The sequence below is a fragment of the Halichoeres trimaculatus genome, unplaced genomic scaffold (assembly GCF_033239565.1).
Source record: "Halichoeres trimaculatus isolate MK-OKI-2021-1 unplaced genomic scaffold, fHalTri1.1 fHalTri1_scaffold_1, whole genome shotgun sequence".
Taxonomy (NCBI): domain Eukaryota; kingdom Metazoa; phylum Chordata; class Actinopteri; order Labriformes; family Labridae; genus Halichoeres; species Halichoeres trimaculatus.
This window is the reverse complement of record NW_027437179.1, coordinates 34,856,969-34,874,921: the sequence shown is the minus strand read 5'-3', so window position 1 is coordinate 34,874,921 and position 17,953 is coordinate 34,856,969. Positions and strand designations below refer to the sequence as shown.

At 37.5% G+C, this 17,953-nt stretch overlaps 2 protein-coding genes across 2 annotated transcripts in view; one reads left to right on the top strand and one right to left on the bottom strand.

Moving 5' to 3' along the window:
* rnf207a (ring finger protein 207a) overlaps positions 1-17,953 on the top strand; it is a 33,509-nt gene that overhangs the window by 7,269 nt on the left and 8,287 nt on the right. The window contains exons 4-13 of the mRNA XM_074674964.1: positions 3,891-4,023; positions 4,331-4,475; positions 5,514-5,595; positions 5,697-5,772; positions 6,340-6,465; positions 7,064-7,110; positions 10,265-10,337; positions 12,352-12,420; positions 12,772-12,840; positions 14,961-15,067. Coding sequence (XP_074531065.1) covers positions 3,891-4,023; positions 4,331-4,475; positions 5,514-5,595; positions 5,697-5,772; positions 6,340-6,465; positions 7,064-7,110; positions 10,265-10,337; positions 12,352-12,420; positions 12,772-12,840; positions 14,961-15,067 — 927 coding nt within the window. The remainder of the gene's footprint in view (positions 1-3,890; positions 4,024-4,330; positions 4,476-5,513; positions 5,596-5,696; positions 5,773-6,339; positions 6,466-7,063; positions 7,111-10,264; positions 10,338-12,351; positions 12,421-12,771; positions 12,841-14,960; positions 15,068-17,953) is intronic.
* Positions 909-2,830, bottom strand: zpr1 (ZPR1 zinc finger). Its single transcript, XM_074674965.1, has one exon. It carries the CDS (start codon positions 2,624-2,626, stop codon positions 1,295-1,297), a length of 1,332 nt encoding a protein of 443 aa, XP_074531066.1. The 5' UTR covers positions 2,627-2,830; the 3' UTR covers positions 909-1,294.

Sequence of the window (17,953 nt, the reverse complement as noted above, 5' to 3'; positions counted from 1 at the left end):
ATGTTTTATAAGTAACATTAAGTTGTGCTTAAATTCAAAAAGGTTTGTCTGATAAAACTGGACATCAGAATTTAAACATGCATTAAATCAGCAGTTAGTTGTTGTTTTTGTATGTCATTAGAAATGTATTTGTTTTGTTTTTGTTTGTTTGGTTTTTTTTCAAAGAAAAAACTGAACTGAGATAACTTCTAAGATCTGACCTGTAAACTTGGGAGTATCTCACACTTTTCTGGGAAAATCTATCTGCCTGTTTGCAAATGGATGCTACTTGTGCCAAACAAACCTTTGCTTGTTTTGCACTTTTAATTAGTAGACAAAGACCTGTGCTTCAAATAATAGCTTATATTATGTTAAGTAAGTGATGAACGTTTTGATTTCACCACTTAAAGTCAGATTGGCACTTTTTTGAGAATTTACAACATGGTCCAGCTTTTCAATCATGTGTTCATTTCTTCCTCCATGGTAAATATTAGTTTCAGAAATATTTGTTTCATAATCTAATTTTAAATATAAAAATTGACTTTTATAGTTCAGATTCAGTGATCATTGTGCATGTTTTTTTCTCGTATTTTGGCAGACAGGAATTGACTCTTCAAAGTAAGCTCTAACTTATGTTAAATTAGCAATGACTTAACATCAAGTTCCTTTGGTTTGCATTAGTAATACAGCAGAAATGGTGAGTGCAGCATTTTGTCCTAGGAAACAATGCCCTGGATTAATTATTAGAAAAACACAACCCCAATTTAAGTCTTTCAGAATAATTACCAAGGTTTTCTGTCACAAAACTCTGATTTAAAAAAGTATAAATAAAAATATTTTCTTCACACATCTGTACAAAAATCTAAATCCTGCAGGTACTGTAATAATAAATATAACAAGAAGTCTCAGAGCAGAGCTTAGGTATCAATTTGGGCACTTTAATTCTTTTATGAACTGCTTACAGGTATAGAAAAAAAACACACACAGTTTGTGGTCCTCTCAAAGACAAGAAATAATATTTAGAGGCAACAGAGCGCCATCTTCTGGGATGTCATGAGAATGTAATTAAGTGTTCCAGTTGGGAAAAGTTAAATAAAATATCTTTAATGACATCTTGCGTTGGACATACGTTACTCAAGTGCTTCTTTTTCCCATATATTCATCCTATATTTAAACTTAAATCGTGTCACTGAGATATAATAAAGCTGAGAACAATATGTCACCCAGTGTTTAACTGAGAATGTTTGAAAATGTCTCAAAATATGAAGCCATGTGTAATCACATGTTAACACATTCTAGTCCGTTTAGCTGTAGTTTATTTTTCTTCCTGGTATCCCTCAGTCTTCATGTCATTCAGACCGAGGTCTTCGTTCTGCTCAAATGTGCGTGTGTACTTCTCAATGGTCATCTCAGGATCTGGATCGGGTGCATACACATTCTGCAGGTAGCTGTTCCCCGCTGGGTCATCCAGAACAAAGTGGACTTTCATTTCTCCAGCTATAACTTTATCTAACGTCTCCCCGAACTCCTTTAGCTTCTCTGTGCGATCTGAGCTGCTGCTGTCCCCGCAGACAAACGGGTTTCTGGAGACAATCAGGTCTTTGATGTCCTTCAGGAGCCCCTCCAGGGTGGTGAACTTTCCACCCAGAGCTGCCATCCCCAGCTCGAACTCCAGCTCAGGGATGATGACAGAGCAGGTCTCTGACTTCAGCACATCTCTTGTCATGTCTGAGGGGTCGGTGACGTTCAGGGTGATTTTGGTGCCCAGTTCCTCTGTGGCTCCTCCTGACTTAACCTCATTGGTCCGGTGGCCGCAGCTGTCGCAGTTAGTCGCCATAATGATGACCTCCTTGAAGTGAGGGATCTGGACCAGCTTCATGTTGGTGGAGGATGGGGCGTTGCACTCTGGGCAGTTAGTTTCAAACATCAACACCTCGTTTCTCATGGTGTCCAGGTCGTTTCCAGCCGGCTCTTCTTCCAAGTCATCATCAGCCCGTATTCCCAGCATCATGTCCTGCTGTGCTGTCCTCTTGAACCGGGTCACAGTCAGAGCCTCATCCTTCTGAGGGGCCACTGGATTCTCCACAAAACTGTTCCCAGATGGATCCTCAATCACCAATGTGAATTCCTCTTCCACATCTTTTAACTTCCTAAGCTTCTGGATAAATTCATCTATCCTCTCAGCGACCTCAGGGTCTGTGGCTCGTCGGATCGGCTGGTCTTGCTCCAATCCTGCAACGGCCCGGTCTAAGAGACCCTCAACGGTGGAGAGAGCCCCTTTCTGCGTGAAGGGGGGGATTTCGAAATCCAGCTCAGGAATTCTGGTCGTAGCACTGTCTGCTTTCACTACCTCCCGGTTTAGATCCTGTTTAGATTCGACTTTCAGTGTGTAAGTAATGCCCTGGTCCTGGATCCGGCCTGCAGACTGGATCTCAGTGTTCGACCAGTTGCAGTTTTCGCAGCTGAACGAGCTGACGATGATTTCTTTAAAAAACGGGATCTTAGTAAGCAGCAAACGTGTCATACCGTTCTGGTGACAGTTCATACACATGCTCTCGATCTCTGTGGGCTGCCAGTCTTCGTCTTCAGTCCCAATATCCTTAAAAATGCTCCCACCTCGGACGCTGTCTTCAGATATAACAGACATTTTACCGTCGGATATGTTTCCTTCTTCAGAAAAACTGTTTGTAGGTGCTGTCACCTCTCACTCTCTGGCTAAATGTGCTGGAAGCTTCCAGATACACCGACCCGTAACATCGAGCACGCCTCAGTGTTTGAGATCCTCTTCCGCAAAGTTTTCTTCTACAGCGGTGAAGTCTCGAGCGTTCCTGCTGCCCCCTCCGGTACCCTCCAGTACTACAGCTCCTTACCATGCAAGCAGCGCCATCACTTGGAGAAAAAAAAAAAAAAAAAAAAAAAAAAATCTTTTATTAGTTTTACAGTCAAGATTTTTTTTTTTCGAATTTTACGAGAAAAAACATCCGCCTATTTCCTTCCAATAACTTATCTAAACCTAACTTATGCAACAGAAATAATGTTTACTTTTGCTTTTTGCCTCCTTTTCCAGTCTTTTCTTGGTGAATTGCAGTGTTTTCAATGTAATGATCAAATTAAACCACCCTAACGATGTTCATGATGAGGCTTTCATGTATTTAAATATACATAAACACATTTCACCAAACAAAGAAGCGTGAAATGGTTAAAAAAGGAATGGAAGAGAAAAACACTTGATGATAAACTTAAACGAAAAGAAGAAATATATTTTTGTATTATTATTTTTTTATTATTTATTGATTTATTTTTTATTTTTAAAATATTTTTTATATATTTATTTATTATTATTCTTACTTTCTTTGTGGTCATGAAAAGTTTGTCTCATTGACCTTAAACTGAACAAAACATTCCATGACCACAATAGCAAATAAATAAATAAATGACAAAAATATTTTAAAAGAATGATTATAATAAAAGAAAAAAATATGTATTTTGAAAACAAGCAAAAATCAAATATTCAAAACAAAAAACTTCAAACAACCTTTTTTTTCTTGTAAATTTATTTAATCTTTGATTGTTGAAACTCAATGATAAATTTGCCGGCTTATTTGTTTCTCTGACTTAAGTCTGTTCACCTGTTTTTTCTTTTATTGTGTAATATTTCTAGTCATGTTAGAAAAACTTAACTTTATTTGGTGATACAATCCTTTTACTTATGCTTCAGGTTGTTGAAAATGTTCTTATTCAACTCATTTACTTTTTTTTTGTTGTTGTTTGTTTTTGTTTTGTCCAATAAAACTAATTTTATTACTAAAACAATTACAAGAAAAGAAAAACTCAGATAATAATCATTAATTTAACTCGAATCTTCCTGAAAACTTACCCATCCAAGCTGTCTCTGTACACACTGTCTACAGATACATATCCATAGTGAAAGGAAATGGCGCCCTCCCTCCAGAGGATCGTCTGCTGAGGTTCCTGGTTGACAACAACACAGATACCGAGGAGACGGTGCTGTGTGCAAACTGTGACAGGGAGAGTAATAAAAAGGTGAGACAGAGAGACTAGAGCTTATAAAAACATTAAAAAGATTTAACTATTTTAGACAAATAAGCAAAAAGAGTAAAAACCCGTCAACACTACTGCAATTCAGATAGATACCAAAACAAAATATGGGTTCAGAATGGACAGAGATGGATTTGAAAGCCTTTAGAGACAGTGCTGTTAATTGAAAATCACATAGAAAGAAGAGAAGATGTGAAACCAGACATCAGTGCAGCAGATTTCTGTGCTTTTCCATGTCCAAACAAAATTTATGTCACATTAAAACCCTCCTTTTTTATCTTTCACCGTGTAGGACACCGGGGTGATGTATTTTTGTAACACCTGTAACCAGCCTTTGTGCAGTACCTGCAGGGAGCTGACCCACAAAGCCAGAATGTTTTCACACCATGAGATCGTCTCTTTGGCCAAACGCACCAAAGCCAAACACAGGAACTGCGGTGAGTGCTCCCTGTGATCTACTCAGAGAATAACCATGGGTTAATGTACCTGTTTCAAAGCATGAGCTCTTTAGGTGTTCAGATTCTCTCCTGTCGTGTCCTGGACAAAGACAGAGATATGAAAGGCATGATTTTAATTCTATTCAACACATTGCTTTTATCAGTCCTTATCGGGAAAGCTGGATAGGAGCAGTTTGTATATAAAGGACATGCTTTGTATGTGTGTAAAAAAAAACTAGAAAAGTTATGGAATTTTTAATTTTCCAGACCAGAATATTTTTCTAAAAAATAAGTGCAGTAGTGTTCTTCACAAATACCTGCAGAGCAGGGTATATTCTTTGAATACTGGTTTGTTAGTGTGACTTTAAATTCTTTTGTATCAAACAAAAAGCTTGACATAGATTATAGTTAGTATAGCCTAACATTGATATGAATTTTAGCTTTCATTTTACTACTGTACAAATTGTCGTGAAAATTTGCCAGAAGACATGGACAAGTCATAGTAAAATGTGTATGGTATGGTGGCCCTTAAGGTCAATGCACAAACATTGTATAACTGAAAAAAAGGTTAAGTGGGCTCTACAAATAACTCTAATAGCATAAAACTACCTCACTAAATGTTTGAAATGCAAAACAAACAAACAAGCCAACTAAAACATTTTACAAACAATGAAAATATCCTTTGTGTTGTCTGCAATGTTTGTGGTCCTGCTTCTGGTGAAATATTCTAATATCATGCAAAAAGCTTTTTTTATTTTTATGATAATGAAATGTTTCTGCAGTTGACCATGTGGGCCACCGTAGTATGATTTCTAAGAAGACCTAAATGAGAAATGCATTAGAGACCAGAGCTGAAGTATGAAATGGAGCCTCAAGTGAATTCTGATATAAGCAGAGTGAACAATAAAGAAGCAGATAAAAACTGATCAGCATTCATGAAACGGTTAAAGCAGCGGTTCAGGTTAAAACCTCAACATGTTCAAATTTGAAGTTTCTGTATTGGTTGTCTAAAGTTAAAAGGCGTCTCTGTGTCTACAGCTCTCCATGACGAGCCTCACATCCTGTTCTCCAAAGAGAAGAAATCCATGCTGTGCATCAAATGCTTCAGAGACACACAAGTGTGAGCCAATCTTTATCTCATCCTACACTTTGTTCACAAAATTCCTCTCCCCTCGATCCTCTCTCCTGCTCAACAGACTTGTGTCTGTTTGTTTATCACAGGGAGAGTCGGACTCACTGCATTGACATTGAGACAGCGTATGTGCAGGGCTGTGAGATGCTGGACCAGGCTGTGCTGGTGAGAGGTTCCAGTCTGCTCATCCATACGTATATTACCATGAATAATTCAGAGGCTCACTGGTGATGATTGTGTGCAAAGTGATTCTGGTTCATCACAATGTAATATGAATGCACAAACATGTAAATGAAGCCTTTTCAGTCTCTAATACTAGGAGCTTTACTGACTCAGATTAAAATATTTTATTCTGAGCTTGTCAGAATTTCATCTTTCATAGATTCAAATACATAAGACTTCTGCTTCATCTTATCCAGCCTGAAACAATAAAAAAGAGTGAGTAAATATTAATTTCTGAGAATGATTGTTGATTGTTTTCCTTTCTTACATTAAGATGCTCTTATACAAGTAGCTTTTGGGTTGAACTCCTACATGCTCAGCCATTTTTATGTTCTATACAAGTCAAAAATGACAAAAAAAATACACCTAAGAGATAAAGGCAAAGGAAAGTATGTTCGACAGTCTCTGGGTTTCTGTATGGGAAAAACTGTCTCGGCTAATAAGTGACGAAGCAGAGGCGTGCATGACATTTTACTGACAATGAACCTCCTCCTCTTCCTCCATCTGTAGGTGGTTAAGGAGCTGCAGACTTCAGCTAGAGAGGCGATCATTCTGCTGAGAGCCATGATTGGAGAAGTGTGTCTGAATGTGGAGGAAGAGGAGAGCGCAATCTGCTCTTTGTTCAACAGCTTGCAGGTTGTATAATGATACTGATGTGTTTGTTGTTCCATCGAAACACTCGATGAGAAGAGGCGTAACACCAAATCAACAATTAGCTATTTAAGTTGCATAAAGTGCAAAAAAGTCAGTTAAAGGAGCACAAGCATGAAAAGTTAAATATCAATTCAAATGTAATTTCAGCATCTGTGTATGTGTATACTGTTGTCTCAGTTTAAACTGAATGAGTTTCCCTGCTTTAGTATATTATGCATCTTGCGTTTCGCACCATAATTCAAAAATGTTAATTTAGCAAATGTGTCTTCTTGTTATGTAAAATAAATAAATGAATAAATAAAAAATCAGAATAAGTTTTGTGTAGCCTAATAATCAATTTACAAACCAGTCTCCATCTGTCTGCACTTGCACCGCTCGGCCACTAGATGTCTCTGCTGTCCCAGATTTGAGCACTGAGCCTGTATAAAGAAATATCTTGAGAGCGGACGTCACACTGAGGAATTTACTCCTCTTTTCTCTGCACATTGTTGAAAATTCATCAGGTATTAGAGAGCTCAAGGCCATTTTCACAGCAGTGTGAGGAATAAAAGAGGCTGATCTCTCTGTTCTCTTCTGACAGGAGAAACTCGCAGAGAGGAAGAAGATTCTGCTCAAAGCAGCTCAGAGGTAAAAAAAAAAAAAAAAGAAAAAAAAGAGACTTATCAACATTTACATTTCTTTGCTGTCATTTAGCTTGTGTCACAGTATTTACCAAATTGAATGCTGCTATTCTGCTGTCACCAGACCACTTCACACTTTTGTATTGTAGTCAGAGTGATGAAAAGCAGCTTTCTGTTTACTCTGGAATAATCTCCCCCAGCTCAAAAGACACATTTTTCCTCTGTGATTTCTTTGCTCTTAAAACCACTTGGATGACAGGGTTTGAGCTAGCTTGTTCCAGCAGCCAATCAGTGAACTCAGAACACAGAAATGTACAGGAATTAAGTATGTAAATCACAGACTACGTAAAGTCAAAATATGAACATCTGCTGCAGAAAACCTTGACACATGAAGTGGTGGATGTACACCTCTTAAAAAACAGACCATCAGCAGAAGAAAACAAAGAAGAAAAACAAGCAGCTAGAGTCCCCAGCAGTCTTTATTCAGTTTGTATCGAACCTTTCTCAAGAAAGCACTTTCAAAAGCACTTCAAACACGAGTCTTTTCAGCTGCTACATCTCTCAGCTTTAAGGCCAAGATGGCATTCATAACGTTTATAACAAATATAATAACCGTATAGAAAAGTCTTTTCATGAGATTAACTCTCTTATCTTCTCTTTTCAACTAAATCAAATCTGCTTTAACTTTTGGTTTTATGTAATTTGCTTTAGCACACAGACTTCCTCTGATTTTATGTCAAATATGTTAAATGTTTATTGTCACTCATAACGAACAGTTTGGCATCATCTTTCATTGTTATCATCTTGAAATTGGACATTTTCTGGACTTGTCAGGTAGATATGTCTGTTATGAAGTCTAGGAGTCTTTACTGGGAATAAGACAAGAGCACTTTGTAGTTTTGAGCTTTTGCAAGCATATTTGTCTCATTGCTTATTGAAATAGCTCATTACACTTTATAAAAGCCTCATTAACCTCCAGGTTATCCATCCATCCATCCATTTTCTATACCGCTTATCCTGTTTAGGGTCGCGGGTGGCTGGAGCCTATCCCAGCAATCATTGGGCGAGAGGCAGGGTACACCCTGGACTGGTCGCCAGTCAATCGCAGGGCTAACCTCCAGGTTATTTTTATTTATTTATTTATTTATTTATTTATTTATTTATTTATCATAAACACTGACATATATCAGAACAAAAATGAGGAATTCAGTGACTGTGATGGAGAAAGCAAATTTTTCTGATAGCTTAGTTTCATATACTAGATTTTACATCCTGTTACAACAACTTGATGTTTTTTTGTTTGTTTGTTTTTTAATTTTTTCTTCCTTTCTTTGTTTTTTTTTTTTTTTTTGTTTGTTTGTTTTGTTTTTTTTGTCTTTTGATTTTTTTTTTTTAATAAATTGAAAAAAAAATCTAACATTTGGATTTCCCAGCTAACTCTGGCTTAAATAGTAGTTTGAGATATTCTCACAAGAAATTAGACTCGGCTTGCTTTAAGTTTTTGCGGTGCTTTAACCCAAATTTTTTTTAGCATACTGTAAAAAAAAACTCCTATTTCATATCAGAAGCTGGTTAGTGTGCCTGTTTTTCACGGATGTTTCCAGAACATGTGACTCTTAGAGGACATTTCTGACATTTTTTTTATGAAATCTGAGACAGATTAACGTAGATTCACAGACATCAGAACTCTTTCCAACATGTTTTTTTTTTTTTTCTTAAACATTTTTTTTTTTTTATGTGATTTTATTAGTTTTTAACCAAGGATTAAATTAATATAACTTTGAAAGGAGTTTTGGCCTATTTTGCTTGTAATATCTTGAAAAGATACGTCAGGATTTGTGAATGGGGCACATACTGAGAGTAAAGAGATATGATGAGAAAAGGCAGTATAAAAACCAAGAGAAAAAGGAACAAAGTATAAATTATTTTCAGATTTCATCAGATTTCTCCATAATAACAAGTCAGTAAGTTCTAAAATAAAGCATAAAGACAGATAAGATATAAGAGCTAACAGGATATCAGAAAAAAAAGATGTTTCAAGCAACAAAAGAGGTGTGTTAAAGTGAGGAAGAAACATGCTGGGTTTTTTTTTTACTCTGACAGTACTTAAGGTGATATGAAATGTGGTATCAAAAATATAGCTGTACATGAAAATGATATAAAAGTAAAAACTGTAGTGCAAAGTAGCATTTCCTAAACTTTACTCAAATTTCCTTGTTTTTGTTGTTCATTGTCTTGTATTTAGAGTTGAATAATGGCACATTTACCTTCCTTTAGCAGCATGCATCTTCAAAAACAAGACTGCAAAGTGATTAAAAATTAAAAATTTACAAAACTGAATAATGATATCCATTAATTTAGTATCACACAACACGAATCCAGCCAATAAAATAATTAAAACTGTTACCACATCCTCTGGGCAATCATTAAAGTTTGATTTAGTGTCACCCAGAGTTTGTAACTAATTAGTCTCCAGGAAAAATTAATGCACATCAATTTAATTTCACATTAGATTAATGAGTGATCTCTGGAATAAGAGGAAATCATTGTTGCATCTGTTTTGATCCCCAAAAGGCCTTTCCTGAACAGACGGAGGTCTGAGTGTAAAAATCAGAGATGGAATCATCTCAATGTGTCTCTGTGTGTGTGTGTGTGTGTGTGTGTGTGTGTGTGTGTGTGTGTGTCTCTGTGTGTGTGTGTGTGTGTGTGTGTGTGTGTGTGTGTGTGTGTGTGTGTGTGTGTGTGTGTGTGTGTGTGTGTCTGTGTCTGTGTCTGTGTCTGTGTCTGTGTGTGCAGTTGAATGAGAATACATTATGAGTGTGTGTGAGTGTATCATGTTGCACTCTGTGGGGATCCTTAATGACATTTTTTGAGCCTGCTGTCCTCCATCTCCCTCTTCCCTCTTGTTGCCTGGAAGTCGTCCAGTGGCTGTGTTCCCGGAAGGGTGTTAGGGTCTATTTATGTCACTCTTTGTGTGTGGGGCCTGTGTGTGTGTGTGTTTGTTACTCAGGGAGAAGACAGATAGATTAGCCTCTGGAAATATGGACTATGTTGTTTGTGGTTGCACCTCCTGAGCTTGGTCCTTTGAGTATTTCAGCAGGCAAGGATGCAGCGGATGTGGAGGTGTAGCGTTTCATGCTTGTGTGTTTGTGTGTTTGCAGTCAGCATGAGGAGAAGGAGAAAGCACTGACGGAGCAGCTCTCACACCTCACTGCCCTCCTGCCAACCCTGCAGGTAGAGTACCACAAAGACCTGATTTAAAATGATGATGAAACCACACTTTTGTTGACATGTTTCTAGTTGGACTTATGATTAAAGCCTCTAAAAAAGTAAAAAGGAACAGTAAAATCCCGCCAAAATAGAAAGCTCCTGTGACTGGTTTTACCTACTTTTGAAACAGACTCATTGAAGCCTGAGGTCAAGACTTTTATGAGATCAGGAAAAAGATAACATGAACCACTTTGTCCAGAGGGGGCGCTAAAAGTCATAAATACATGTTACTCACCAGGGATGAGAATCAAGAACTTTTTTCATGTAGTGCAAACCACGAACATCATCTTCCTATATTATTAGCATTTGTATTCATCCTGTCTTTAATCAAGAAGAGTCCTTGAGGTCATGCCCATATTTACAATGTTGTTTAATGTACAACTAATTCATATATAACAGCAACATGCCCTAACTTGCAATTTTATAATTATTGGCAGGCTAGCACAAAAAAAACAAAACAAGAAAAGACAAAAAGCAGAGGAAGAGGAGTACACTAGAAAACTAGAAAAGCACTCAGAGAGCTCCGAACTCCAACAAGCATATTGTGATTGACAACCATCACTTTAGTCCTACTTTAATGTTATACTCCCTTTCAGCAGACTGTCTGCTACAGTTTGGTGTTAGTTGCAGATTTGTAAGATAATTTGTTACCTGACAGTGTTGAAGATTATGATGACCCAGTACATATTTCATACTCTGTATCTTAGTATCCAGAACATTGCCAGGATCTGGATCGTACTTTTACATCTGTGAGAAATGATCGTGACCTTGTCTTGCATTCCTTTGCAAAGTAATCCGACCATTTATCATGGAGTTACATACACAAATGGTGAAAACGGCCCTATTTCACAATGATAAAGAATCCTTTAAAAAAAAAATCCTGGATCCAGAGGTGATCCAGATCACCTCAAAATTTTAATGACTCCTTCCTTATCCCATTTTGAACATTTCCTGAAAATTTCATCAAAATCCGTTTGTAACTTTTTGAGTTATGCTCACAGACAAATAAACAAATTCTCCCAAAAACACAACCTCCTTGGCGGAGGTAAAAGTGGACAAAGTAATTACTGATCATACCTTAAACTGTGCTTTGGTAACAACTGAGTAAAGTTTTAATATGTGCTGTGAGGTGTTCCAGATGTGTGCTGTACTGAAACTCTAGGATGTGTTCTTTTTGTCGGTGGATTTTTGATCGCATTAGCCAATCCTTTGAGAGGGTAGAAATTGAATCTTGGTAGGGTGAGACAAGACTATCCACATTCTACTGTATTTGTTTTGAATAAGCATTGAAGAGGGGTATCAAGCTGTCCAGTATTTCAAACATGGACATAAAGTAACGATGCTAGATGTTCATTTCAAAAGTGTGCAGATTTTCAAACCTCTGCATATTCATATGTTGTAGAAATCCCTGAATCTCTCTTTAAACTGATCAAAATTTTCTCAAAATAAATATGAGATCTTGAAAAGACTTGCTGAAATGATGAGGCCATTGCACAAGGATGTCCTGATTCATGGCAAGTTGGAGGGACAAACATCAAACACCAAACTCTGCCACCAACAGGCCTCTAGAGGGCTGTCCAATCAGAGGGAAGGGGGTTTGAGGGGAAGCCCTAAAGAGACAGCTGCAAAAAAAAAAGAAGCATTCCAGACAGAGGCTGAAACAAAAGTTTTCTGAAACAATGTGAGAAAAAAAAGGCATTTCTGAGCTTTAAATCACATAAAGCTACTGCAGGTGTGCTTGAGCAACGGTATGAAGACACACAACACCCCCTCTTTAAATGTTTATATTTAACAAAATTTGATTCAAAGTGCAGCAGAAGAATAATACATCATAAAAGAAACTCAGTGTTGTGTTTGCCCTTTCCTACCTGTACTTCTACTTAAACAAATGCTTCTCTTGGTTTTTAACACTTGTTTCTAATCAGTGAGCAATTGCAGCTTGTTTAAAACTGAACCTTGAAATCTGTAATGTTTTCAGGTCCACCTCGTCACCTGCTCAGCCTTCCTGAGCTCAGCTAACAAGTTTGAGTTCCTGGACATGGGTTACGTGAGTACAGACGCATCTACAACAAACTATATTTCATACTTTCTTCAGTTTTTTATTAATATAGAGTTTCAGTGTTGCATTATAAGATACTCAAGTTTGGTAAAAAAAAAAAGAAGAGGCAGAAGGGTGAGTACTCAACACCAAAACTGTGTTTATAAAAAAAAAAAAAAAAAAAAAGATTGAGTGTATAAATGTGATTTTATCCACTAAATCAGCTGTATTCATGGGACTCAAACTTTAAACCCAGAGCTTAAGTTGGACTGAACAGGGCTTTAAGTAGAGTCAGTCTGGATGGTGTGCTCGAGGTGAAACAGGTCACTGATTCTCAGTCCGATGTTCTTGCTTACGCAGCAACTCATGGAGCGGCTGAAGAGGATTGTAAAGCTCCCTCATCGACTGAGACCGGTGCAGAGCAGCAAAGTGAGTCTGAGCCGAGCTCATGCAGAGCTGGAAAAGGTTACACTCAGAATGCAATCCACAGCAGCCCACTGATGAGTGTAGTTCCCAGTGCAGTTTCACCAGTTTTTCATCTGAGGCCCAAAAGCCCAGAACCAATTTTCCTCCTATGACAGACGAGCTCCTGGAGGTCTGATTGAAACTTTATGCATTCATTTATCAGGGACAGCACATAAATACCAGCAGTATGAGCAGGTTAGTCTTATAGTTTATAGAATGGAACAAGATATGAAATAGCAAAATTTCTTAAAGGCACATGTAGGAGCGTAATAAATCAAAGCAAACTCATTGAAGGCGGAAGAACAAACAGATACAATCATGACAGGAGCATAAAACAGTCCTTGCAAAAGGCACAAAACTTTGCTTGTCTGGCCTAAAAAAACATAGTGCACACAACCATTATTCTTTCATTCAAAGAAAAAAAAAACTTTTGTCAGTTTAGACTATGTGATCCTGCAGGATACAGGGAATAAAGTAAATCTTCAGTCAACAGAATCTAGATTTTTCTGGGACAGGTCAACAACTGCTATAGTGTTTTTTTTTCATTCTCACAGAATAGCAACAAAAACATAGCAAGTTTGTATCACATTGTGAAATTTCAGTGCTCTTCAGCATGGAGTCAGCCATCTTTGTTCCTTACATTATACAAGCTCATATATATTATGCTTCTTATCCAGTTATTCTAGTTAAGTTAAGTTTATTTTAGTCTGTATCAACATTTCTTTTCATTCAACAACAAATCCGTATAGCTACAAATCACAAAGAAAAAATTAACCAAGGAGCAATGAAGGATCCAGTGAGCAGGGAATTGTGTGAGGTTGTACACATATACATACATAATTCTCATTCACGTTATTTATTTATTTATTTATTTATTTATTTACATCTCAGTTTTTCTCATACAGGTGGGTTCAAGAGACATGTGTTGGTGACCCGTTTAAATAAAATTGTAGTGTTTTTCTGGGATGAAGACTTCATTTCCCATGAGCACCGTTGCCCACTGAGGCAGAAGATGTAGCTTCTTTGCTGCGAAAGCAAATGAATGAACTACTTCTTTTCAATGCTACTTTTCTTTGCTCAAGGCGAATTCTTTCAGGATTCAGAGTAATCAGGTAATGTTTTTATTCATATATATGTAAAATGGCTCACTGTTAAGTAACAATCAGCTAAACTTTATAAACTAACTTATGACCGTTAGTTAGCTTACTAACTACGGTGCCCGTATGTACCGGTTTAATGTTAGCCGCCACAGCTCCTGTGTCATTAAATGTGCTCTAGTTGCTCAACAAATGTTTAAATATTGTAATTATAAACAAATTTTAATCCTTTAGTCCTCGAAGAGCAGTAAAGCTTTGACTTGGACATAGAAAGCGAAATTCATAGACACGTAACTCTTTAAACTTGCAAAGCCCTAACTGTAGAGACTCTCCTTCAACGGCAACTCCAGCTGCTCATCCTGCTCCAGTGTCACAGCCATGTGGACAAAAAATGATATCAAAAATAATATGTGTAAAAAGAATAACACCTCCTTCTTCCTCCCTCTATTTGTCACCGCAAAACTTCACCAGCAGAGCTCTTAAAATAGACAATTAAGGGTGAACGCCGAATATCAGCTCAGCTTTTTCCCCCCACAGAAATGTCAACCCAAACACAGACACTGAAATTCAGAGAAAAGGAATAACCAATCTTAGAGAGGATAATCTCATTTCACAATGTAGGTCATGAAGAAACTATGTCAAAACCAGTCGAAACTTCTAATACTGACTCTTACGAGTGGATTTGACCCAGTTTAACACAACAAAACCTCTCTAAATGTAAAAAAAAAAGAAAAAAAAAAAAAGATCCACACTGATGAGAGCTTTATTATTTCTGTTGGAGGGCATGTGGGAGGAGTAGTGTAATAATCACACTCCAGTTTAAGCTCACTTGAGGACTTTTCTTCTTTAAATATACGTGTTATGTGCTTGAGAGATTCTGATTTTTACTTCTTATTTAACTCAAACTTTTATCAGTATCCCGGTCAAGATTAAAAAAAAAAAAAATCGAGAAATTGAATATTCTGCAATTTTTTGTACCTCCTTTAGATCAACACAGACTTCAGGAGTGAATTTGCTCGCTGTCTGGAGCCATTACTGCTTCTGGGTCAGCGCTGCCCCCCATCTGTCTCTGGATCTACAGGTGCTGCAACAAGGTGAGATCATTAACCGGCTGCCAAATATCATTCACATGTCATCACCGACTGATCCCTTCCTCTGAGGTTTGATTTCACAATGAGCTTCCACGTCCTGATCATTACCACGGCATGTTTCAGATCCTTCCAAGAAATCAGAAAGTCTGGGCTGACAATTTCACACTTGCGAGGCATCCAAAGTCAAAATCCCCAAACGGTTTGCTAGTACAGATGGTAGACAGCGATGACTGTGGAGAGAGGCGCCATGCTGAGTCCCACTATGATAGTTATTCTGTCTGTCTGTGAGCTGTGTACTCTGATATGTTTATGTAACTCACCTTGCAGCACGGAGGCTTAGAAGGAGGCAGGGACACAGATTTAGAAAGCTGTGGTTGTGTTGTGGTCAGGCTGGAAACCGAGGATAACCGGATGAAATTTATGAATGAGTGTGAGAAGGAATTCTGTTGTGTGAAAGCTGTTGCACTAAATCAGGATGCAAAGATGCAGGAAACAGAGAATCAGAGTCTTGTGTCAACTTCATAGAGGTCTTTGAGATTGATGAAGCTGATTTTCATAAACACTCAGCACAAAGAGCCTTGTCCTTTCTTCCACCCGTCCTTTTCTCCAACTGTTCGCAGGTCCTTAAGCCCACCCACTAATGCCGAACATACTGACAACTCTCTCTTCCAACTTGCTTAGCGCTCTGCCAGTGCAAGACGCAGTGTGGGTGGGGATTGGTGGCCGCCCGTCTGGCCGGCTGGTGGGCTGGCACACTGGCACTATTTTTATCATAAATTCACAGAACTCTCCAGGATTCATCTGGAAATTGGCACGCAGGAGCGGTTGGGCCGCTTTGTTCCAGCCAGGCTGCTGATGTCACAGCTTTGGCTAAGGGTGAAGTCTTTAGTTGGTGTCAGTGATGGGAGGACAGAGGCTGGACGTGCAGAGGAGGACTAGTGTAGAGAGGGGGAGACGTGTTTGAGACAGGTCTGCTGATGCATCAACACAGAGTGAGGAGGCAGGAGTAAGAGCTAACCAAACCCCAGGTACATTTTATTGTATTTTACTAACAAGCAAATTATTTTTGTTCTGATGCACAAACTCAACAGATCCCAACTTTTAGAAAGTGTGACTTTTGTCTCTGAAGTTTTTGATGTCTGAGGTGGGTGCAGTTTGATTGTTTTGCAGACTTCATCCTGAGTGTAAGATCAGAGAAGAGTTGTTGAAACTTAGATGATTTTTTTTTGTTGATGCCACTGAAACATTTCAAGATGGCAGTTGCTAAATGCAGGGCAAGTTTATCTACGTTTCTCTTTCAGCAGCAGAACTTTAAAGAAACAAGGGAACAGGGCCTGTCATTTATTACGTTGAGGAGATTTAACAGATAATCATGCTTATGGTCAAAGCAGCTCCTAATCTTTTCTTCTAAAAATTTAGATTTTTTAAAAATTTGTGCAACTTTATTTTTGTTTTGTTTTTGATTACTTTTTGGGGTCTGACTTGTTGGTCAGGTTGGCTGTTTCATGTCTTGTATATATTCCGACTAACATGCAAAAAGCTATAGTTCATTTTGCAACTCAAAAATATTGTTGAAAGAATAGCGTGCCATCATATCGCCAAAAGAAGACTGCAAAAAAAATGGCTAAAAGCTAAGGCTAAAACACAAGCAGTTTATTTCATTTCGATTTGATTAATTTATTGATATAATTGCCATCTCCAAAGCCAAATGCATTCATAATTTTGAAAAATCTGCATCCACAAATTATATATTTTTCTCTTCAAAAAAAATCAATGCAAAATCATACTAGTAGAGTACATGCAATGTTCTTATCATCCAGCAGGGGTCAGAGGCCATGCCAAAAAGGAAAGTAAAATGGCAAATCAATTCTGGACGTTGTTTTCTGTGACCCAAATACGTTTTACTAAGTTACATTCTTCAGTTCAAAATAATAAGGGTAATTAGGATAATTTGAAATTGAGTACTGATGGATAAGTAGTCAGCTTTAAACACTTAATTCATTATAATTTCATCAAACTGTTTGCTATTTGAGTACACTAACTCAAGGATTAAAACACATAACTTCTTCTTTTGAATCACACACATTCTGCTTGTCAGAGTTAAACTTTTTTTCTGTTTGACCTGTGGTATATTTTGTTTGTGATAGTAGCTGTATGAAGTACTTATTTATCGTATTATTTATCGCTTGATGCTTCTTTGTTAGGGACGGACTCGGTTGCATTTATTGTGGATGCTTAAGTGCCACAACTGTCCTTAGAAAGAGTTTTGTGAAAATGTGTTGTCCCTGTGATAATGTATTTAAATTAAAGGCGATAGACTCTTGCATACAGGCAAGTCTTCAGCTTCAGTGGAGGAATGAAACATAAAAACTCCACGTTTCTTAACCATGTTGGTCCACTCAACCCAAAAGGTCTGGATGATTCTGTATCAGATGATCACGTAAACCATTCTGAGCTGTTTTGAGTAGAGATGTGGAAAAAATAAGTCAATATATTGTGATACTTTGACCTTCGATACACTATCGATATTATAACTCTTGATATCGATATCTTATTAAAAATAAAAATATTTTAACTGAGTTGGAAGTAAAATATGACTTCCGCACTCTCACTGCGGTAGATGGCACCGAAGAGCTACTACCCTGTATGTTGCCAATAGATTGTAATGTTTTTCATGGTCCTTTTAATTTTGAGCAATATTTTGAATTACATATATGTCATCTCTATTTTTTTCTTAGTTATCCGTGAAGAATGCATCATAATATTGTAATATTGTGATACTATCGTATTGTGACCCAGGTATAGTGATGCGTAATCGAGAGATTCTTGCCAATACTCACCCCTAGTTTCAACCAGCTTTAGTATTTTGAAATGTGTTTGATGACAAAA

Coding starts and splice junctions, on each gene's coding strand:
- zpr1 (XM_074674965.1), bottom strand. CDS start 2,626: ATGTCTGTTATATCTGAAGACAGCGTCCGAGGTGGGAGCATTTTTAAG.